The 24,437-nt window shown below is 38.0% G+C and overlaps 1 protein-coding gene across 2 annotated transcripts; it reads left to right on the top strand.

The window, feature by feature from the left end:
- Positions 1-570: 570 nt before the first annotated feature.
- On the top strand, positions 571-23,720 carry LOC144644625 (dendrite extension defective protein 1-like). 2 transcript variants are annotated; one of them, XM_078504155.1, is made up of 9 exons: positions 571-938; positions 12,139-12,432; positions 13,757-13,891; positions 14,274-14,436; positions 19,419-19,543; positions 20,006-20,299; positions 20,752-20,886; positions 21,230-21,392; positions 21,933-23,720. In XM_078504155.1, the coding sequence occupies exons 1-9, from the start codon at positions 684-686 to the stop codon at positions 21,947-21,949; spliced, it is 1,581 nt and encodes a 526-aa protein (XP_078360281.1). In that variant the 5' UTR covers positions 571-683; the 3' UTR covers positions 21,950-23,720. The 2 variants fall into 2 exon arrangements, with proteins under 2 accessions (XP_078360281.1, XP_078360282.1); XM_078504156.1 differs by lacking the exon at positions 571-938 and adding an exon at positions 5,397-5,639.
- Positions 23,721-24,437: the final 717 nt, after the last annotated feature.

The following is a 24,437-nucleotide window of genomic DNA, read 5'->3' as shown; positions in this document are numbered from 1 at the left end:
CAAATTAAATTAATCGTTAGAGATGGAAATATACTTTACATAGTGTATTTAAAATTGCTTGATAGTGTATTGGAGAATTGTTATACTGTAGTTAGTTTTCCGTTTTTTTTTTCTCTCTCTTTTTGTTTGTTGTATATCGTTCTAGTTTTACTTGTGCTGTACTTGTAACATTTTATTTTATTTGAATAAATTTATTTAAAAAAAAAAAAAATTTATTCCCACAATTTCGTTCGTTTACACGTTCTACAATCTGGTAAATCGTACACCTGACTCTGTTACAACATCCTAAAATACGCCCTTGTAAGTCTTTTTCTACGATCTTTTTTAGCTCACCTTTTTAGTGCTGTAATCGATTACGACTCCTGCCTGAGTTTACTAATCCTTGAAACTCGCCCTGTCTCAATTCGTTGAATTAACACTTGCAATTTTGCATACCGGACGCCTAGAGCTGTCGTCACTTGATCTCGTGCAAGTTATTTACTTGCAATCATCAACCTCTCAGACTAGAGGAAAAAAGTAAACATCCTTTGCTAGAATAATCTAAGGAAAAATCGACACATGCTCAGTGGTGGTGAAGAGAGTTGTTCCAGACGAGAGGGCGGAGACACGAGAAAACAAAGGCGCCTTATCAGATCTGTCAACTTGAACGCTGGGATTCAGTTTACCCCTTATGATGCTGACTAATGTTACATGCAGTCGATTGCAGACGCAGTCGTTCTCAGGCGATATACATGAAGATTAACATAGTACTGACGCTGCTACTTCTTGCCGTCTGTGATACAATTCTAGCTTCACAGGCCATTATACTTCCAAATTTTTACCCTTTTGGACAAAGCGAAGGCGACCAGCGTCTCCAACCAAATGATGACGAGAGTTCTGGGACAGTGCCGATATCGATTCATTTTCCTTTTTTCGACCAGAAACACAATTCCCTGTTTGTAAGTATACATTTTTAATTTAACTTGAATACCTTTAATAAGTTGGCATCAATACAGAGGGGGTTGCAAAAGAGATAATTTGTTACAAAAAATGTGAACTTAGATTAAGGGACCTTGAGAGACTTCTGGTTCTGTTCTGCGTGTAAAATGGTCGCTCGATATTAAAACCTTGGCTACAAATGTATAGTAAGCTACATACTCTTATAGCAACTTAAACATCTTGCCGGAAACTATTAGGATATGCGTTGTAGGACTGAGGCTATAAATACCTGCAGCTAGCCTAACGACCAATTTGTTTCTGGCTTTATTAGAGATCGCTAGAGAAGTAGTTTTGTGGAAGGACCATTCCGTTCATTATTTCAGTTTTATCGGCGAGATTACGCTTTCACGAAACAGGACGCTTTTGTAAAACAAATCACTGTCAATTCTGTCGAAGTAATTACTATTTAGAATATTAAAGTCATTTTTTGTTTGAAGCTTTCAGCCAAGTAAATAAGCGAACGGAACATCATTCCTTAAACTAACCCCGTCGGTTTCAGCTAACCTTTGAATCCTTTCAGTGCTATCAATTCCTCTTGATCAGCAATTTCTCAACGCTTCCAAATGCTGATGTTGAGAAGAAATACCAGTCGAGAGCGACGTCAAGTTGTATATCCATGTATATTTGTAATTTGCTCAGTTTTGATTATGTTGAAAAGTTGGGAAGCATATTATATCATCTTCTTTATTTTTACAAACTTATTCCGGCTAATGTAGCAATACGTTGGAAAATTTCCATGTTAAAACACCCAAGCTCGAGGACTGAATTTGGTTTTCCTATAATTTCGCTTGCTTACACGTTCTAGAGGCTGAAAACTCGTATGCTCTGCTGCAACATTCTAAAATACGCCCCTTCAAACCAAATGATGACGAGAGTTGTGGGACAGTACCGATATCGATTCCATTTCCTTTTTTCGACCAAAAACACAATTCTATGTTTGTAAGTATACAATTTTGATTTAACATGAATACTGTTAATAAGTTGGCATCAATGCAGAGGGGGTTGCAAAAAAGATAATTTGTTACAAAAAATTGTTTACTTCGATTTAGGGACCTTGAGAGGCTTTTGGTTCTGTTCTGCATGTAAAGTGGTTGCTCGATATCAAACCCTTGGCTACAGATGTATAGTAAATTAACTTAAATACTCTTAGAGACAACTTAAACATATTGCTTTGCGTAGTAGGAAGCTATAAATATCTGCAGCTAGCCTAACGGCCATTTTGTTTCTAGCTTTATTAGAGATTGATAGAGAAGTAGTTTTGTGGAAGGACCTTATCCGTTCATAATTTCAGTTTCATCAATGAGATTACGCTTTACGGAGTAGGACGCTTTTTTTAAAACAAATCACCGTCAAGTCGTTTAATATGTCGAAGTAATTACTATTTAGAATATCTAAGAGTCAGTTTTTGTTTGAAGCTTCCAGCCAAGTAAACAAACGAACGGAACATCATTCCTTAAAGTAACCCTGTCGGTTTCAGCTAACCTTTCAATCCTTTCAATGCTATCACTTCCTCTTGACCAGCAATTTCACAACGCTTTCAAATGCTGATGGTGAGAAGAATTTTCAGTCGAGAGCCATATCAAGCTATTTATCTATGTTTATCTGTAATTTGCTCAGTTTTGATCAATGTTCATAATGAAATACCCAAAATCATGGACTGAATTTTTGATTCCCACAATTTCGTTTGTTTACACGTTCTACAATTTGGTAAATCGTACACCTGACTCTGTTACAACATCCGTAAAATACGCCCTTGTAAGTATTTTTCTACGATCTTTTTTAGCTCACCTTTTTAGTGCCGTAATCGATTACGACTCCTGCCTGAGTTTACTAATCCTTGAAACTCGCCCTGTCTCAATTCGTTGAATTAACACTTGCTATTTTGCATACCGCACGCTTAGATCTGTCGCCCTTTGATCTCGTGCAAGATTTTTACTTGTAATCATCAACGCCTCAGACTAGAGGAAAAAAGTAAACATCCTTTGCTAGAATAATCTAAGGAAAAATCCACAAATGCTCAGTGGTGGTGAAGAGAGTTGTTCCAGACGAGAGGGCGGAGACACGAGAAAACAAAGGCGCCTTATCAGATCTGTCAACTTGAACGCTGGGATTCGGTTTACCCCTTATGATGCTGACTAATGTTACATGCAGTCGATTGCAGACGCAGTCGTTCTCAGGCGATATACATGAAGATTAACATAGTACTGACGCTGCTACTTCTTGCCGTCTGTGATACAATTCTAGCTTCACAGGCCATTATACTTCCAAATTTTTACCCTTTTGGACAAAGCGAAGGCGACCAGCGTCTCCAACCAAATGATGACGAGAGTTCTGGAACAGTGCCGATATCGATTCATTTCCCTTTTTTCGATCAGAAACACAATTCCCTGTTTGTAAGTATACATTTTTAATTTAACTTGAATACCTTTAATAAGCTGGCATCAATACAGAGGGGGTTGCAAAATAGATAATTTGTTACAAAAAATGTTTACTTCGATTTAGGGACCTTGAGAGACTTCTGGTTCTTTTCTGCGTGTAAAGTGGTCGCTCGACATTAAAGCCTTGGCTACAAATGTATAGTAAGCTACATACTCTTATAGCAACTCGGCAAAATTACGTTTTGTAAAACAAATTGCCGTCTAGTCTTTTAATATGTCGAAGTAATTACTATTTAGAATATTAAAGTCATTTTTTGTTTCAGTTGAAGCTTTCAGCCAGGTAAATAAGCGAACGGAACATCATTCCTTAAACTAACCCAGTCGGTTTCAGCTAACCTTTGAATCCTTTTAGTGCTATCACTTCCTCTTGATCAGCAATTTCGCAACGCTTTCAAATGCTGATGGTGAGAAGAGTTGCCAGTCGAGAGCGATGAGCGATTTGTAATTTGCTCAGTTTTGATTATGTTGAAAAGTTGGGAAGCATATTATATCATCTTCTTTATTTTTACAAACTTATTCCGGCTAATGTAGCAATACGTTGGGAAATTTCCATGTTAAAACACCCAAGTTCGAGGACTGAATTTGTTATTCCTATAATTTCGCTCGCTTACACGTTCTACAGTCTGAAAACTCGTACGCTCTGCTGCACCATTCTAAAATACGCCCCTTCAAACCAAATGATGATGAGAGTTCTGGAACAGTGCCGATATCGATTCATTTTCCTTTTTTCGACCAGAAACACAATTCTCTGTTTGTAAGTATACAATTTTGATTTAACTTGAATACCTTTAACAAGTTGACATCAATACAGAGGGGGTTGCAAAATAGATAATTTGTTACACAAACGTTTACCTCGATTTAAGGATTGCATGTAAAATGGTCGCCCGATATCGAAACCTTGGGTACAGATGTATTGTTAGCTGAATAATATCTGCAGCTAGCCTAACGGCCATTTTGTTTCTGGCTTTATCTAGAGATCGATAGAGAAGTAGTTTTGCGAAAAACCTTGCACTGTACTTAAAATTCCTTCATTGTTTTAGTTTTCTCGGTGTAATTATCCTTTTACAAAGTAGGAAGCTTTTGTAAAAGAAATCACCGTCAAGTAATTGTTAAATATGTCAAAGTAATTACTGTTTAGAATATTAAAAGGTTATTTTTTGTTTGAGGTTCCAGCCAAACAAGCGAACGGAACATCATTCCTTAAAGTTACCCTGTCGGTTTCAGCTAACCTTTGAATCCTTTCAGCCGGTGCAATCACTTCCCCTTGACCAGCAATTTCACAACGCTTTCAAATGCTGATGGTGAGAATAATTTTCAGTCGAGAGCCATATCAAGCTATTTATCTATGTATATCTGTAATTTGCTCAGTTTTGATCATGTTGAAACATTGGGAAGCAGAAAATGTCACCTTCTTTATCTTCACATATTTATTCCGGCTAATGTAGCAACACGATGGCGAATGTTCGTAATCAAATACTTAAGTTTATGGACTGAATTTTTTATTCCCACAATTTCCTTCGTTTACACAGTTCTACAATCTGGTAACTCGTACACCTGGCTCTGCTACAACATTTTAAAATACGCCCTTGTAAGTCTTTCCCTACGATCTTTTTTAGCTCACATTTTTAGAGCCATAATCGATTACGACTCCTGGCTGAGTTTACTTATCCTTGAAATCCGCCCTGTCACAATTCGGGGAATTACCACTTGCTATTTTGCATACCGCACGCTTAGAGCTGTAGCCCTTTGATTTCGTGCAGGTTTTTGACTTGCAATCATCAACGCCTCAGACAAGAGGAAAAAAAACATCCTTTGCTAGAATAATCTAAGGAAAAATCCACACATGCTCAGTTTTGGTGAAGAGAGTTGTTCCAGACGAGAGGGCGGAGACACGAGAAAACAAAGGCGCCTTATCAGATCTGTCAACTTAACCGCTGGGATTCAGTTTACCCCTTATGATGCTGACTGATGTTACATGCAGTCGATTGCAGACGCAGTCGTTCTCAGGCGATAAACATGAAGATTAACGTAGTACTGACGCTGCTACTTCTTGCCGTCTGTGATACAATTCTAGCTTCACAGGCCATTATACTTCCAAATTTTTATCCTTTTGGACAAAGCGAAGGCGACCAGCGTCTCAAACCAAATGATGACGAGAGTTCTGGAACAGTGCCGATATCGATTCATTTCCCTTTTTTCGATCAGAAACACAATTCCCTGTTTGTAAGTATACATTTTTAATTTAACTTGAATACCTTTAATAAGCTGGCATCAATACAGAGGGGGTTGCAAAATAGATAATTTGTTACAAAAAATGTTTACTTCGATTTAGGGACCTTGAGAGACTTCTGGTTCTTTTCTGCGTGTAAAGTGGTCGCTCGACATTAAAGCCTTGGCTACAAATGTATAGTAAGCTACATACTCTTATAGCAACTCGGCAAAATTACGTTTTGTAAAACAAATTGCCGTCTAGTCTTTTAATATGTCGAAGTAATTACTATTTAGAATATTAAAGTCATTTTTTGTTTCAGTTGAAGCTTTCAGCCAGGTAAATAAGCGAACGGAACATCATTCCTTAAACTAACCCAGTCGGTTTCAGCTAACCTTTGAATCCTTTTAGTGCTATCACTTCCTCTTGATCAGCAATTTCGCAACGCTTTCAAATGCTGATGGTGAGAAGAGTTGCCAGTCGAGAGCGATGAGCGATTTGTAATTTGCTCAGTTTTGATTATGTTGAAAAGTTGGGAAGCATATTATATCATCTTCTTTATTTTTACAAACTTATTCCGGCTAATGTAGCAATACGTTGGGAAATTTCCATGTTAAAACACCCAAGTTCGAGGACTGAATTTGTTATTCCTATAATTTCGCTCGCTTACACGTTCTACAGTCTGAAAACTCGTACGCTCTGCTGCACCATTCTAAAATACGCCCCTTCAAACCAAATGATGATGAGAGTTCTGGAACAGTGCCGATATCGATTCATTTTCCTTTTTTCGACCAGAAACACAATTCTCTGTTTGTAAGTATACAATTTTGATTTAACTTGAATACCTTTAACAAGTTGACATCAATACAGAGGGGGTTGCAAAATAGATAATTTGTTACACAAACGTTTACCTCGATTTAAGGATTGCATGTAAAATGGTCGCCCGATATCGAAACCTTGGGTACAGATGTATTGTTAGCTGAATAATATCTGCAGCTAGCCTAACGGCCATTTTGTTTCTGGCTTTATCTAGAGATCGATAGAGAAGTAGTTTTGCGAAAAACCTTGCACTGTACTTAAAATTCCTTCATTGTTTTAGTTTTCTCGGTGTAATTATCCTTTTACAAAGTAGGAAGCTTTTGTAAAAGAAATCACCGTCAAGTAATTGTTAAATATGTCAAAGTAATTACTGTTTAGAATATTAAAAGGTTATTTTTTGTTTGAGGTTCCAGCCAAACAAGCGAACGGAACATCATTCCTTAAAGTTACCCTGTCGGTTTCAGCTAACCTTTCAATCCTTTCAATGCTATTACTTCCTCTTGACCAGCAATTTCACAACGCTTTCAAATGCTGATGGTGAGAATAATTTTCAGTCGAGAGCCATATCAAGCTGTTTATCTATGTATATCTGTAATTTGCTCAGTTTTGATCATGTTGAAACATTGGGAAGCAGAAAATGTCACCTTCTTTATCTTCACATATTTATTCCGGCTAATGTAGCAACACGATGGTGAATGTTTACGCTCGAGGACTGAATTTATTATTCCTACAATTTCGTTCGCTTACACCTTCTACAGTACAGTATGGAAACTCGTACACTCTGCACAACATTCTAAAATACGCCTCTTTCAGGAAGAAGTCTATCCCTTATCGTAAGTACAGTAATCACGGTTCTATAAATTTGGTGGGCGCAATACAAACGTAAGACAATGTCTCTATAATATGCCTTCAGCTATGGAGTATGAGATTACACAGCACAAAGACAAAACTACAGCCATTCGCTATCAACAGCACTAAAAAGCACTAACAAGTCGATTATCGTATTGATAAGTACATTTTCGCGTTTCGAAGTGCTCGTTTTGTTAAACCATAGGAAATATTTCACGACTCAACGCTTGCGAAGGGTGTGTAAAGCTGTACAGTACTCGTAAAATTGCAATCTCCGTTTCAATACTAGTCAAGTATCGAGAATATGTCGTCTAACGTTAGGATGTTTAGCACATATATTTCATAAATTTAGCGGTAAATCTCAGCCTAAACGTTCTTATACAAAATGGTTCTTGTAAAAGAAAATAGTTTACACCAAGCGGAAGTGTTATCTACGGCATTAATTTTCCTTCGCACAATCAATGTCTTTATATCGCCTAATTTTTGGCCGAATTTGGAAATGGTAAATACCAAATCGTACCTTGTAGGGCCCTACGGCAGCATTTCAGGCTTGTTTAATCTTGAAATGGGTATTTTGGGTGCACAAACCATTGTTCGTACCAACGAGCCCGGCGTGTCTCAGCATACAAAAAAATCACCTCAAGGTATAAATATCGTGCTAAACATAACGAAGGTTTCAATTCCAGTACCGCTTACTTAGATAAGTGATCGCAATATGGTAAGACGACAAAGAAAGACGATCGCACAGAAAGACGCAAAATAATCTTAACGGAGCATTAAACCGTTTTAAATTTCAAGCTTAGAATCGTATAGTCTCGTGACCAACAGCTGACACAGCAAAATGTCCCTGGCTTCCTTGCAGTGGTTATTTGCTGTGTAACGGCAAATCGGCTTTATTTCATTTTCCAAATTCGGAAGCCAATGAGGAAATTGAGGCGTTGCGTGCTCCTGGCTGCATTTATTTAACCTTGAAATCCGCACGGTCAATTTAAGCAATTCCGTGAATTACCCCTTGCTATTTTGTATCCCGCACGCGTAGAGCTGTCGCCTTCTCCTCATGCCAGTTTTTGACTTGTAATCATCTCCGCCTCCGACTCGAATAAAAAAGTAAACATCATGAGTTAGAATATTTTTGTTCCGATTAAGACATTCGAGGAAAAACCTAAAGCACACGTTCTGAGTTGTGGTCAAGAGAGTTGTTCCAGACGAGGGGGCGGAGACACGAGAAAACAAAGGCACCATATCAGATCTGTTAACCTAAACGCTGGGAATCAGTTTACCCCTTATGATGATGTATAATGTTTCATGCAGTCGATCGCAAACGAAGTCGTCCCTAGGCTAATTATATATATTTTGGCAAGCCTTAAAGCGGAGCTCTCCATTTTAACAATGTTTCCATTCGGATAAATAATTATGCGGTCAAAGCTAGCCCATAGGTGCAAGACAGAAAGACAATTTAACACGATCATCATTAAAACGAGTTTCTTACAGTACAACTAAAATAATAATCTTGAGACAGAACAACTCATGGCCTCGTTAAAAAATAGTTAAGAGTTATTAATTCTTTGCTTTCTAAGAGTAGGAGGCTATAAGTATCTGCAAATAACGGCCATTTTGTAGCTGGCTTTATATAGAGAAGTTGCTTTGTGGAAGGACCTTGTATTGTAATGAAAATCCCTTCATTTCATCAGTTTTCTCTGGACGCTTGTGTAAAGCAAAACACTGTCCAGTTATTCATATGTCGAAGTAATAACTACTGTTTAGAATATCGAAAGGTCGTTGTTTGTTTGAAGCTTTCGGCCAAGTAAAAATTTCAAACGGAACATCATAAGTAGCCCTGTCGGTTTCAGCTAACCTTTGAATCCTTTCAGTGCTATCACTTCCTCTTGACCAGCAATTTCACAACGCTTTCAAATGCTGATGGTGAGAGGACTTGCCAGTTGTGCGCCATATCAAGCTGTATACATGTATCTAAAAATTGCTCAGTTTTTATTATGTTGAAAAATTAGGAAGTATAAAATGTCATCTCCTTTATCTTCACATACTTATTCCGGCTAATGTAGCAACACGTTGGGGAATGTCCATGTTCAAACACCCAAGTTTGAGGAATGGATTTATTATTTCTACAATTTCGTTCCCTTACACGTTCTACAATCTGAAAACTCGTACGCTCTGCTGCACGTTCTAAAATACACCCATTTAAGGCCTCACCTTATCGTAAGTACATCAAACACTGTTCTAGAATATCGGTGGGCGCAATACAAACGTAGAACAATGTCTCTATTTTATACGTTCAGCTACGTAGTATACGATTACACATGCAAGATAAACCTTCAGCACTAACATGTCGATCATCGCCCCGAGTATTGATTACATTTTGCGCGTTTAGAAGAGCTCGTTTCTTTACACCTCAGGTAATATACGTAAAGCTGCACAGCACTCCTAAAATTATAATCTCTTTTCAATAGTTGACAAGTGTCGAGAATATGTCGTCTAACGTTACATTACAATTCACAATGTGTATTTGCGTTCGACGAAGGAGAGCGCAAGCCTAATTCTGTTTTGCGTCCTGTGTCTTTTGAGTTGGTATGCCTGTGCACTGTTATGCGGAATGAATCGAACCGTAATGCGCGCGCAGGTGTATGGACTCCAAATTGGCCGCCCCGATTGATTTTTGCAGGGGCAATTCTCGGCCGGGAAACTGGTAGCCACAGATGGCCTCGATTTCATGTAAAACAAGATGGCGTCCCAAACGCAGCTTAGAAACATTATTTTGCTTGAAAAAAAGGGTTAAAAACGTGTTGTCAAAATTGTATTTTTGCCAAAATGTCATGGAGAACATTAGAAGGTTATCATCCAAGGTAGCAGAGTTGTCTTCAGCCACCGAACGTCATAAAAAGAGTGGAAATCGAGTAAGTCGATGCGTAGTTTCGTACGGAGTTCGTTCGTAGGTAAACCAGCGTATTTTACTGCAATTATTATATGTTGCACAAAACTACAAATTGTTAGAATTAAATGCATCGAGAGTGGGTATAATACGGATCTAAATCATTTCTTTGAATTTGTGATATATCGTTATTCCTAGAAACACTATACGTTTTGACGAGGAAATCGTTGTGTGAATGTAATATGCGTGTAGTGGATTACTGTGTGAATTATGTCTGTGGAATTTTAAATAGAAGTAAAACTATTTCCAGACGTTTGTGGAAAACGATAGTGCCAAACGATAACAGGTCAAGTGAAATAAATAATTTTTTTTGTGTACATAACATTTCATTCATTATATGTTCTTTTGGCTCGTCACACAATCTTTCTCACACTTATCCTCCTCGCGTTTGGTTCGGTACTGAAGCATAGTAACTAACTTTGACATAAGGCATACTACAAGTAGGCCGACCATGTCGGTTTTTTTGCCACTGCCTGCTTACCTTGGGTCTATTTTACCTATAGGTCGAACGCACTACCCTGATCTCTGATTACTACTAGTTACTATACTTATATTTACTATCGCGTTAAATTGCGCTGAGCCTGGGGATATTCTAATATTAGCACATATATGTTCATAAGTTTATGGGCAAATGTCAGCCTTGACGTTCTTATAAAACATGGTTCTTTTAAAAAAGATAAGCAGAATAGTTAACGCCAAGCGGAAACTTTATCTAAAGTACTCGTTTTTCTCTGCACAAACACCGTCTTTATATCGCCTGATTTTAGGCCCATTTTTGAAATGGTAAAATCCTGATTTTACCTTGTAAGGCGCAACCACAGCATCTGAATTTTGTTTAATCTTGACATGCAATATGGGTATTATGGGTGTACGGACCTATTTCTCGTAACAACGAGTCCGGCGTGTCTTTACAGCGTACAAAAAAATCGCCTTCAGGAATAAATATCGTGCTAAATATAATGACGGTTTTTACTCCAATATAATACCGCTAACTTAGATAATTCATCGCAATGTGTTAAAACGTCATAAAAAGATGATCGCATAGAAAGACGCAAAATAACATTAAATTTCAAGTTTAGAAACGTCAACCAAAGTGTCCCTGGCTCCTTGTTAAAGTAGTGGTTATTTGGTGTTTAACAGCAAACCGGCTTTATGTCATTTTCCAAATTCAGAAACAAATGAGAAAATTGAGGAATTACGTGCTCCTGGCTGCATTTACTTAACCTTAAAATCCGCGCGGTCACTTTTAGCAATTCGGTTAAGGAGGCTCGATGTAGTTTTTTTAGCCGAAGGGTGGTTGTTTTGAAAATTAAAATTATCTAGGAAGCCAATGTTCGATTTTTGCCAAAATGCACCATTATGGTCAAATATGACCGCATTTTAATTTTTTACTCGTCACTAAATCACAACGGTTACCATAGCAACCAATGACGTTTTCTTTTGTTTACAAACAAGCTTGATTTTCTCGAAATCTAGATTAACTCTTGGTATTCATTTTTTAATATGTTCAAGTATAGTAGATTGACTACCTGTACACAAAATTTTAGGAAAATCTGTAAGAGCGTTTAATTTTAGAGTAAATCAAGAATGAAGTTTTTGTTATTTTCTTATAATTTCCTACAATTGGCAGTCGATATATTTTAACAAATTAAAGCAAAAACTCTTTCGCTTTTAATTAATGGTCTTTGATGGTGTAAGTATTTATATTTTAGTGAGAGTAACTGCGCTCAAATAATACAAAACAATTTAAATTATATTAAAACGGGGTTTTAGTGAAAATTTCATTCTTCATTTACTTGAAAACGCTCTTACAGATTTTTCTAAAATTTCGTCAAAAAGCACTGCCTGTTTCAATTTTTGACAGTTTTTGTTGTTTTGGGCTGAATTCATTCCTTCAGGTCAACACCAATGGTGTAATTTCCTTCCTGGTGCAAGTTACACAATACACACCAGAAGCTTTCCCTCTCAGTAATAATCGCCGAATGGTGGCGCCATTTTGGGCTGATGTTGATACACGTAATGGAGGAAATGTGTTCTACCGCGAGACAACAGATCCTAACCTTCTTCAACAAGCCTCTGATGACCTCAAAAATAATTTTTTTCTTGATCATACATTCAAAGCCACCTGGTTATTTATTGCCACGTGGTATGAAGTTCCTTTCTATGGAGCTAGTGGAGAGTACACAAGTAAGGTAAGAGCTTTGCCAGTTTTAAATGTAAACTGTGACAAGAAAAGAAATAATAGTACCAAGAATATGAGTATTGACGGTCGACGAAGATGTCTAAGAAGAACGACTCGGTGGTTAGGTAGATGGGTACGTGAGTAGGTAGAGCTGCTAGATCCTTTAGCTACTTTAAAAGACTTATCAACTGCCTGATGTCTTCCTCGTGCTTCCACACGGCAAACATGTAAATCTGTTTTATTAATGAGTGGGTGGGTGGTTAGGTAGGAAGGCTGGAAGGTAGGTAGGTAGGTAGGTTGTTAGGTAGGTAGGTTGCTTGGTAGGTAGGCAAGTAAGTAGGTAGTAAGGTAGGTAGGTAGGTAGGTAGGTAGGTAGGTAGGTAGGTAGGTAGGTAGGTAGGTAGGTAGGTGGGTGGGTGGGTAGTTGGTTAGGTAGGTAGGTAGGTAGGTAGGCAGGTAGATAGGTAGGTAGGTGGATGGGTAGGTGGGTGTTTGGGTAGGTGGGTAGGTAGGTTGGTAGGTAGGTAGGTAGGTAGGTAGGTAGGTAGGTAGGTAGGTAGGTAGGTAGGTAGGTAGGTAGGTAGGTAGGTAGGTGGGTGGGCAGGTAGGTGGGTTGTTGGGTGGGTTGTTAGGTAGGTATATAGAAAGGTAGGTAGGTAAATGGGTGGGTGGGTGGGTGGGTGGTTGGTTAGGTAGGTAGGCAGTTAGGTAGGTAGGTAGTTAGGTAGGAGGGTAGGTGGGTGGGTGAGTGGTTGGGTAGGTAGGTAGGTGGGTGGAACGGTAGGCAGGTTTATGGGTGGTTGGGTAGGTAGGTAGGTGGGTTGTTAGGTAGGTGAGTGGGTGGGTGGGTGGGTGGTTAACGTAGGTAGGTGGGTGGCTTGGTAGGTAGGTAGGTAGGCAGGTAGTTAGGTATATGGGTGGGTGGGTGGCTAGGTAAGTAGGTGGTAGCGTGGGTGGGTAGTTGGGTCGGTGGTTAGGTAGATGGGTGAGTGGATGGGTTGGTGGGTGGAATGGTGGGTGGGTGGGTAGATAGGTAAATGTTTAATAAAGTCTACAAGTCCTCAGCTTTTACTACAAAACTAAACCAAGAATCGTCCTTGCATTTTCCATTTCGTTTTTGGATGGAATTGATGGGATGATTTTGCTTCAAACCCAAAAAAATGACAAAGTTATTTTGCTTTAAAACTTGAAAAAAAACTCTTAAAAATTATTTAGAAAAACCAGGAACCCACTGTAATTCCCCAAAAGTCTCAAAATTGTAAATTGTATAGTCACTTTTAATCCGAGTATCTAGGCCGGTTAAACTTATTGTTCTTTTTCCTTTTTATTTTAAGAGGAACAATTTCCAAGCGGTTCTCATTACAAACGGAAGTCATTCTTTTGCAATCTTTAACTATAACAAGGTTACGTGGACAACTGGTACTGCCAACTCTGGGGACAATACAGGACTCGGAGGTACTCCAGCACAGGTATACCAACGTCTTTCGTTTACTTGATACTTAATTTGTACATGATATCAAGAACAACGATATAAACTTAAAATCTGGAGGCTCCACTGTAAGGCTTATTAAAAAATGCCTTACAGCACAGAATTGACTCTATCCTGGTTTCCTTGGCACTCTAAAAGAATTACTAGAAGAGCACAAAAACTATGGTAATTTGTCGGAGTTGATAACAGTTGGGCACTTAAAACCAACCAACCAGCCGACCAAGAAATCAGGCAACTAAGCAACCAACCAAAAAAAAAAAACAATAGAAAAAAAAAACAGAAAAAAACAGTCCTTCTTACAAACAAACCAAAAAAGTTATCCATTTATTGATGAGCACCATATAAATCTATTTCACCGACAGGCGGGCTTCAATGCAGGTGACGGTAGACGATATTTTAGTATCCCCGGGTCTCGTAGCCGTGAGGTAATTAACCTACCAAGCAAGTCCAATGTGTGGAAACCCGGTCGGTGGATGTTTCGTATTGACAAGTCAGACATCGAAAAAAGAGGCTCCATAATTCATGGTAAGACCTGTTTTTTAGTAGGATGAAAAGAAAGCAACTGATCAGCCTCCCATCAGTTGCGATTATTAACAATTGTTTAATGACAATTTCTATGCTTACTGCGCATGGAAAACCATCCATAAGACTGACTGACTGACTGACTGACTGACCGACTGACTGCCCAAGTTACTGACTGAGTGACTGACAAACTGAGTGGCTGACTGACTGACTGACTGACTGACTGACTGACTGACTGACTGACTGACTGACTGACTGACTGACTGACTGACTGACTGACTGACTGAGGGTTTAACTATGTGGTAAAGGAAAGTCTTTAAGGTTCTGAATCGTGATTTTGATGAAAATACTATGAATAAATAAACGGTATGCAATGCATACTAAGGCGAGGACGTTCCAGTAAAGCAAGTCGGTATGTTTTATATATATTCCAGACAAAGAACTGAGAATAGACCTTTAGGGCTTCGTTTGTTGGTTGTCCCATTTCAGACTATGTGATATCACTCTTGAGAATCACTTCTTTCAAATTCAAACAAATTCTCTTGGTATTCAGATACTTAAAAAAACAAGTTCTCTGGGGAGCATCATGTGATTTGAAATGGGCAATTTACATACAAAGCTAAAAATGTCTATTGAGTTAAAATGTGAGTCGAAAAGATATATCCAAGTAATTGACCATGAACGCCGAAATTGATATCGTCAATTAAAGTGTGATTTACAGCAAGGAGCCCAAAAGTGTGACCACCATTAATTAATTCACATTCTTTCATGCAGTCGTTTTCCAATCAAAAGCTGTGAAGAGCTTCTGATTGGATTAAATCTGCAAGAAAGAATGTGAATACATTAAAAGTGGTCACCCTTTGGGGCTCCTCGCTTTAAGTCGAAAGTTGAGACACTGAGTCATTTGCTATAAAGGGGGGGAAATGGGTTTGTCAGGTAAATAAAGTTTTGAAAAAAGATGTTTTCCGGTGTTGTTCTTAGTTGTGCATTCCAAGGTAAGAAGGTTAGTTTCTAACCAATGTTAATTAATAAAAGGCAAGTATTAAGCTGCTTTGATCACAAAATTAGCATTTTAATTTGAACAATTCTAATAAGATGTCTTTTATCATGACTTTTGACAATGGAATGCAACATATTTTGCAACTGTACTAGACAGCAAGGAAACTGCCACAACTTCGGCAGAAAAATAATGTCTTGAAATAATGTATTTAAATGCCTCTTGTTTAAATGTGGCTGATAGTTGTCTGCACTGACTGTACAATCTGTAACGTAAGCTTTGTCCAGTAAGTCCAAACACTTAATATCATTTAGAGGTAAAACATGCAGTGCAAGAAAGTACAAGTTTGCAGGAAGAAAAGTTGATATTGTATCGTGATTTACTCTTGTTAACTGGGGCTGATAGTTGTTTGAACTATCTGTACAATTCCTGATGCAAGATTAATTCCAATAAGTCCGAAATCTTGATACAGTACAAGTGGACTCTAGGATGTAGAGGTGATACAGTGGTTTGCCAGTGATGAATTTGAATTTAAGGCTTTTAGTGGTTAATCCAGAGATGTTTAACACCGTTTTTTAACTCAGGTGTTATTGCTACATAGTTTTCACTGTGTTTTGTTTAAATATATCTGTCATTCGTAGTGAGGATTGGGCTTTTTATTATGTACATATTACATAGAGGCAGAATAGTGGCCAATAGCCTGTTGCAGTGTAACCAGTTCCAATGCAATAGCCACAATCACACTTTCATACTGCTTCTTGAAAAGTGCAGATTATTGGCGTTTTCAGTGTTTTCAGCGTTTTTCGCTGCCGTCAATCACAATTATGGCGACTGCCAACGAACCATGACAAACAGAAACAAACAAAATGGATCGAAATCTACAAACACAACTGACAGTCGTGACCTTTTAACCCGGTTGAAGTGAACTTATGTTTCCCGAGAGGTCCGCTAAGATGATTGACGGCAGCAAAAAGCGTAAACCGTTGGTCGAGGATTGAATTTCAGAGTTCGCATTCCACTGAAAACCGCAATAAAAATATTGAAGCAATTAGGACAAAACACACCAGTCAGTGGATTCTTTGAAAACTGTATCTTGGATGTTTTCTGTTGTTTTTTATTTCTGTTCTGTAAACATAATAAAAGAAAGAATCAATAGTTAAAAAATTTAATACGTAACTGTTTTACACATATTTGTTTAGACACCAAGACTGATTAACTACAACAATTTAATGCAACATAAGTAGTTACTGAATTCACTTAAATTTTCCTTTTTTATGAAACTCATCTTTCTACATGTACATTATGCTTCTTAAATCATTTACTAGTTATCATAGCCTACAAAAATGTATATACTCTTTTCTGGTTGGTAACCACACAGCTTTAAGGTCACTGAAGTGTGTTTCGAGAACACCAGTTTGGACTCTTGATTTATTTAGATTTGTATAAATGTGATCAATTGTAGTTCTGTTATCAGTGGTAAAGCATGAAATAAGTTTGTTTGTATCCATATTTTACAATCATTTGTTTATATTTACTGCTGCTTTGTATACCATTAATAAAATCAATGATAAAATCACCTAGTATTATGAAAACGTTCTGTTGACAGAAGGAATCGCGAATGAAGCTCTAGCTCTCAATGCTTGGTGATCTATAAATTCCAGCAAATTAAATATAACAACATCTGGCAGTTATTTAACTTTTAAAATCGTTAATTCGATTCAATAAATACTTTGACAATTATATTATTCATCAATAGGGTATTCAATGAAGTACAAGCAAATATAAACTTTATATAGCTCACCTTTTTATCTTTTGTAGCCTCAGCAGTTATGGCAGTATACTTCTTCTGCACTTCTCGTCTTCAGTTAAAGCTCAGGTTACAATGTCGCCAGTAGTTCAGATCACAAATATTTCAATTCTGATAGTGCTTATAGTGCTTTCAATGCTTTATATTCAGTTCAACCTCAGTCTTGAAAGACAAAGGTCTGGCCGAAACAGCACTCACCAGCTCGTAAACCACAATTTAGTTTAGTCCCTCGACCTATCGGTGTGTCGATAAGGGTTTTGTGTACTATGATATCTCAATATGTTTGTAAGTGAGCGCAAAAAAATATCAGCTAGTAATCTTATACTTCGAGTTAAGGCTTCTGGCTGCGAAAAATAGACCATTTGCATTATGACGTAAATGCGCAAAGACTTCTGGTAGTTGTAGTAAAGTTCGCGGGAAATTTTGAATCGTCATCAAGCCCGCTCGCCCAAGAAAATCGTGATGGAGGTAAAGAAAATTACTCTCAGCGAAGAAGACGTCCCTGGGGCGAAATTTAAAGGGCAAAAAGCAAGCTCTCAACATAAAACCAAGTCCGTTGAAATGAAAAAAAAAAACGTTTTGCAGTGAAGTTTCAACGAGTGTTTCCTCCAGTCGAGGCTCAGTCGCGGTTATTTATTTAAATTCCTAAAACTTTTCGTTGCAAGGTAATATTATTTTTATTTTCAAATAATATACCAAGACGCTAAATTTTACCTTTTCTTAACATTGGAGAGTACATGATGTCTACACGCGTAAAAATCTTTGAGGCTCACCGTTTGAGTCTCACAAGTAATCGTTCATCAACAAGATTATGTAAATAAAATTATATTTGCTCGCACTGTCCTCGCTTGTATTGAAACCACAACTCCTACTCGACGAGTTGACATTTCCAGTAAAAACAATGCTATGTTAAAGAACATTGCGATTACAATTCTAATTTAACGAAAAAAGAAATACAATTTTAAGATAAAAAACAACAAAAGTAATCTAGCTGTATTCACCTGCACAGGGAAGTTTTGATTGATCGGCTTGAAAATCCTTTATGATTGACCCTCCATCGATGAAGCTTAATTTGACTCGTTTCTCTGTCTCGTTGTAAAAATAAACTGACCGTCCCGCCGAGCAATTGTGTATTTGGTAAACCTAAGCTTTTCAGTGAAGAATTAATTCACCTGCGAGCGATGGAAGCGATCGTTTGTTGAACGTCTGAAAATAGATGATGAACAAAGTCATGATCAATGACTTGCCTTGCTTGCACTTGATTCCACACAAATTTAGAAATACCCTAGACTCGTCATTTCAAGCAATCTGTTTCCAGTTCGCGATTTTTTGAAGCTGTTATATTAGGCTAAATAGATATTAGGCTAAATTATTTACGAAGACAAGTTGTCGGCCTCAATGAATGAATTTCTACCAAGTCAACTCCGCCACACAATGTACATAACTTACTTGAAAAAGAACAACAATTGACTGTCTTGGTTAAAACACAAAACTCAGTCAATTTTCATTCCAAAGCTATCATCCTGTTTTCTATTTCTTGACAGGTCTTTGCGCATTTACGTCCTAGTGCAAATGGTCTATTCTCACATGCACGACCAAACAACCAAGATGGCGGACGCAAACAAATCTCAAACAATCTCACGTTTTTAGTTATTATTCCCCTTCGGTTCGGTTCATATTCACATCGCCCGTCGCCCGTCGCCCGTCGCCCGTCGTAGCGCCATTCCACGATCCGCTTTACAACATTAGGCTCGAGACTACGTCCTCGCCTAAAAATCGCACCTTCTCGTACAGTTCGTGGTTAAAAGGTACTCGTGATATTATGAAAAAAAGTGAAGTGGAATTTAAGAACTTTCAACTCGCACCTTTTTACTCGAGGAGGTGTGATCTCCTGTACTAATATTATCATTTCGTTTATCGTACCTATTACAAAATTCTTGATTTTAATGTATTGGTTCTGCATTAGCGCGCGATCACGTGGTTGTCGAATAACAACTGTAGCCGTCAAGTCGAACGCTGAGATTCAGTTTACCCCTGACCATGCTGACTAATGTTTCATGAAGTCTATCACAGACGCAGTCATCCTTCGAATCTAAACAGAAGACTTACGTATACTGATGCCGCTACTTTTTTTCGTCTACGATTCAATTCTTACTTCAGATGCCATTATTATACTTCCAGATTTTTATCCTTTTGGACAAGGCCAAGGCGACCAGCTTCTTCCAGCAAATGATGACGGGAGTTCTGGGACAATACCGATATCGATTCCATTTCCTTTTTTCGACCAGAAACACAATTCTCTGTTTGTAAGTATACAATATTGATTTAACTTGAATACCCTCAAAAAAGTTAGCACAATGCAGAGGGGGTTGAAAAATAGATTAAATTATGTTTATATCGATTAAGGGACCTTGAGAGACTTTTGGATCCGTAATGCATGTAAAGTGATTGCTCTATATCAAAACCTTGGCTACAGATGTATAGGAAGCTAAATACTCTTGGAGACTACCAACTACATTTTGGAAACCATAAGGCTCTGTGTAGTAAGAAGCAATAAATATCTGCAGCTGGCATTATTTAGAAGAGTAGTTTTGTTAAAGAAATCGAACATTGCATTGAAATGAAAACCAATTCAGTGGATACGTTTTCTCTGAAATATTGTGCTACAACGAATAAGGACGTTTAAACGTCAGGTTATTTAAGATGTTTCTATTTAGAACCACAGACAAACAGTTTGTTGTTGTTTTGGGCTGAATTCATTCCTTCAGGTCAACACCAATGGTGTAATTTCCTTCCTGGTCCAAGTTTCACAATACACACCAGATGCTTTCCCTCTTGACGATAATCGTCGACTGGTGGCGCCATTTTGGGCTGATGTTGATACAAACTATGGAGGAGATGTGTTCTACAGAGAGACTACAGATCCTAAACTCCTTCAACGAGCCACTGATGACGTCAGAGCTAATTTTTTTGAGCAGCACACATTCAAAGCCACGTGGTTATATATCGCCACGTGGTATGAAGTTGCTTTTTATGGGGCTAGTGGAGAGAACGCAAGTAAGGTAAGAGCTTTGGCAGTTTTAAATGTAAACTGTGAGTGTGACAAGAAAAGCAATAACAATACCAAGAATATGAGGATTGACGGTCGACGAAGATGTCGAAGAAGAATGCCACAATCGAATGATCCTTAGTGGAAACCTGATACGAACCTAGTTATCTACAAGTACAAATCGTTTAAGAGACATCCAGGTTAGGTCGAGTTTTTTATGTACCTGGTCAAACCAAAAACCCAGTGAAGGTAGGTAGGTAGGTAGCCTTAGATTAAACCACCTTTCCCCCTTCACACACACACACACACACGCAATCTAGGCAAAACTTAACCGAGAAACGTCCATGCAATTTTTCATTTCGATTTTGAATGGAATCGAAATCTCACAATCGCAAATTATAGTCACTTTTAATGCGAGTATCCTGGGACTGCTTAACTAATTGTTAATTTTCGTTTTATTTTAAGAGGAACAATTTCCAAGCGGTTCTCATTACAAATGGCAGGCATTCTTTTGTAATCTTTAATTATAACAAAATAACGTGGACAACTGGTACTGCCAGCTCAGGAAGCGGCACAGGACTCGGAGGTACTCCAGCACAGGTATACCAATTTTTTGTTGTACTGTAAATCGTACTAGAGAAAAATGTCCCACAGCACTGCATTAACTTTATCCTGGTTTCCTTACCACTCTAAAAGAATTATTAGAGGAGCATCAAAATTATCGCAATTTTCTCGGAGTCGATAGCAGGTTGGCAATGAACACTTGCCAAACAACCGACCGACTGACCGACCAAGCAACCAGGCAAGCAACCAGCCGAACAACCCACCCACGCACGAACCAACCCACCGACCGAACAACCAAACGACAACAAACAACATCCAATCTTACAAACAGAGCAAAAGTTATCCATTATTAATAAGTGTTTATCTATTTCATTGGCAGGCAGGCTTCAATGCGGGTGACGGTAGACGATATTTTAGTATCCCAGGGTCTCGTACCCATCAAGTTATAAACCTCCCTAGCCAGTCTAATGTGCGGAAACCCGGTCGGTGGATGTTTCGTATTGACAAGACGAACATCCAGAATACAGACTGCATAAGGAACGGTAAGAGTTGTTTTTTTTAGTTGGCAAAAAGGAAGAAAACTGATCAGCCTTCCATAAGTTGCGATTATTATTAAGTTTTTGTTGAATGACAATTTATTGCACATAGTTAATAAGTTATATCGTGCATCCAACTTTGAAGTTACACGCGACCATGAGTTACACACAACAATTCCTAAGTAGAACAATGGAGTAAAATTTGCGTTGGACACGATGCAGTCTATTTTGCGCGAAAAGTTACGCGCAATATTTCACCGTATGCTTGGGCCTTAACTTTCATTCTTGCTGCTAGCTAAGTATTACTCGAACGCGTTTTGCCCACATCAGGCTAGGAGGCTGTCGAAAGGACTATTTTAAGGACTACAATAAACGCGATATGAATTATGGGAGTGGAATCGTGTTTAGCTTAGGGCACATATTCCTTCATTTTACCTTCCATGATTGGCGATACACTTAGAGTAATTTCCACTTTTACTACAATACGTACATTCTTTAAAGACAACGTAGCTACCATTGAGTCACCATTATCATTCTATCTTTCAGGTATGACCATCTGTTGAAGGATATTTTTATGTTGCAATACTTCTTTTGTTTATTTTTCCAAAATGGCACTTTTCTCTCTTCACGCCAACGATTAGGTAATTCCAAGTATGTAAGTCGCCAAAATTTCAGCTTCCAAAGAAAATTCAAACCTTATGAAATCCTTGTCTGAAGAAGTCCGAAAATCGAGAACCTGCCGCCGCCATCTTGGAGTAAATTAGCAGCCTGGCGATTTAGGTGTATATGTTTTTCGAAATAGCTGTTTGTACAGCATCATTTTGCACGAAAGAAACTACAAGAGATAGCAAAAGTTGAGCTCACTGACGACACGTATACATCGCCAGGCTGCTAAGTTACTCCAAGATGGCGGCGGCCGGTTTTCAATTTTTGTACTTCAGACAATTATTTCATAGGGTTTGAATACTCTTTGGCAGCTGAGATTTTGGTTTATAACGTGTTTGTATTACCTTTTCGTTTCCGTGAAGAAGAAAAAAGTGCCATTTTAGAATGAACTTCTCTTTTTAGGTTGTATTTATCTGCAACATACGCGTAAAGCCGTCGCCTTTGCTCGTTGGAACGTTTTATTGTTTTCGAGCTAAAAAAAAACAACAATAAAAAATTTCAACGGGCAAATGCGATGGCTAACGCGTACGTTGAAAAAAAATATGCCCTAAATTAGGCCTCGAATTTGGCATGAGCTATTCAAGAGATTTAGTGTAAACAAAACTATCACGTAGGCAAACCTTCCTTGGCATAGGAATAAGTGTGAAGTGTTCTGAACAAATACAACTTGCCACTCTAATCCTCTTACTCAGTCAATTAACTTTTACCGAACTTTCCTACGGTTGATTCCTATAATACCAGGTAATATTCTGTTTGTCAATAATGTAATTACTTCCACTTGTAAACCACCACTGAAGTTTAGTCGAAGAAATAAAGTTTCTTTTGTCGAAGACATCTTTTTTTCAATCTTTCGGGTAACTTTGCCAAAATGTTTTCAAAAGTGTTTTAATGCCTATCACGACATGGTGGAATATTGTAATGCGCAAGTGAAAATCCTTGATTGATACTTGCGCAATATAAGTTCATTGAGTTCATTAATTATGGTGATATTAGGATGGCAAGTACGAGTGTTTGTGCTTTCAGCTTTACTTAAAGAGAATTTAGTTAAAGAAAAATGTTGTGAGTTAAGTTATGCGATCTTAGTTAATTGCGTTGGACGTAAGCCTTCTTTAGTGAGTACGTTGGCCGTGCATTTGAAAAGAACTGCGGAAACGTCAGTTTCCGATGTCATTGAACCATGGAACACTTTAATTGAGGTTTACTTGTGTACGTGGAAATATTTACTACTAAGTCTCACAATATAAATTTGATTTTTTTGTGTTTGTGTGCTGCTTGAAGAAAATTGGATCACGTCCGTTCTGGTTTCGACGCATGCTGTCCAGCCAGTGATTGGTACTAAACATTCCGATTTAGAGATAGCGCTGGCTTTGAAAGATAGTTTTAGTTAAGCGAAAGTTTAAAATTTAGTTGTGGTGTCTACTCACTTAAATTTTACTACGAACTCAAAGCACATTTTCTACTATCAAAGACACTGCTATTCCTATAGTTTTCAGGAACGTCCAAAGGAATTTTCCTTTTGGCCAATCACAATGCAATATGGACGTAATGCAAGCTTACTTAGTTGCCAGTTTTTTATGTTAGTTTAAGAGTTGTCTGCCGGCAACGGCTGAGTAATAGCTGAAGAATAAAGAAGGTATCTGATCCAAGAAGACGTAGTCTGACTGAGCTAATGGTCCCCTGAACTACATTTTGTCCTGTAACACGTCGCTACAGGTCGTAATTAACACTTCTTGCCTGAAGTGTTGGTATAAGAATAATCAACTTGAATTTGCACTGTGGGATTAATTAACACACCTTTGCTATGCTTTGTGCCACGTGAGAAAAATAGCTCACTGCCCCATTCCTTTTTCCAACCATTTTCATCATTTGGTTCATAGTAAGTTTTTTTGTAAAAAAAAATATATCTTAGCTTCTTGGTCTTTCAGAAACAAAAAGATGTTCCTCCTTTTGGTCTGATCTCTGATTCTCCGAACCTTAAGAGAAACAACATTGAACTTACTTAGCCCTACTCTGGGACCTGAAGTCGCCGTAACTTTGGGTGACTTTAGTAGTCAGGTTGCTTAGCACAAATTTAGGACGAAATCGTTACGTGGTGGATAAAAGCACCAAAATTTGCAGAATGATTCCTTAAAGACTATTTTTCGTGGCTCCATGGCCACCTAAATTTTTAATTGCAAACTGCATAACTTGCTCAGTATCATTTTTGAGTACGTGCAAGGCTCTAGCGCCGTCACAGACACCAATTTTAGCTCAGCGCAGTGAAGATGGGACAGAAAATAATACTTCTCCGCTCAGTTTTATGCTTAAATGTCGAAACTATTTAATTTCAAAAGCCAAAATGATCTGAACTTTTAAAATTAAGTTGCAGTTTTCGTTTAAAGTTTG

This window comes from Oculina patagonica, chromosome 2 (assembly GCF_052425735.1).
Source record: "Oculina patagonica isolate OP01 chromosome 2, crgOcupat, whole genome shotgun sequence".
Taxonomy (NCBI): Eukaryota; Metazoa; Cnidaria; class Anthozoa; order Scleractinia; family Oculinidae; genus Oculina; species Oculina patagonica.
The sequence above is the reverse complement of the archived record's forward strand: the minus strand, read 5'-3'. Positions and strand labels throughout refer to the sequence as shown.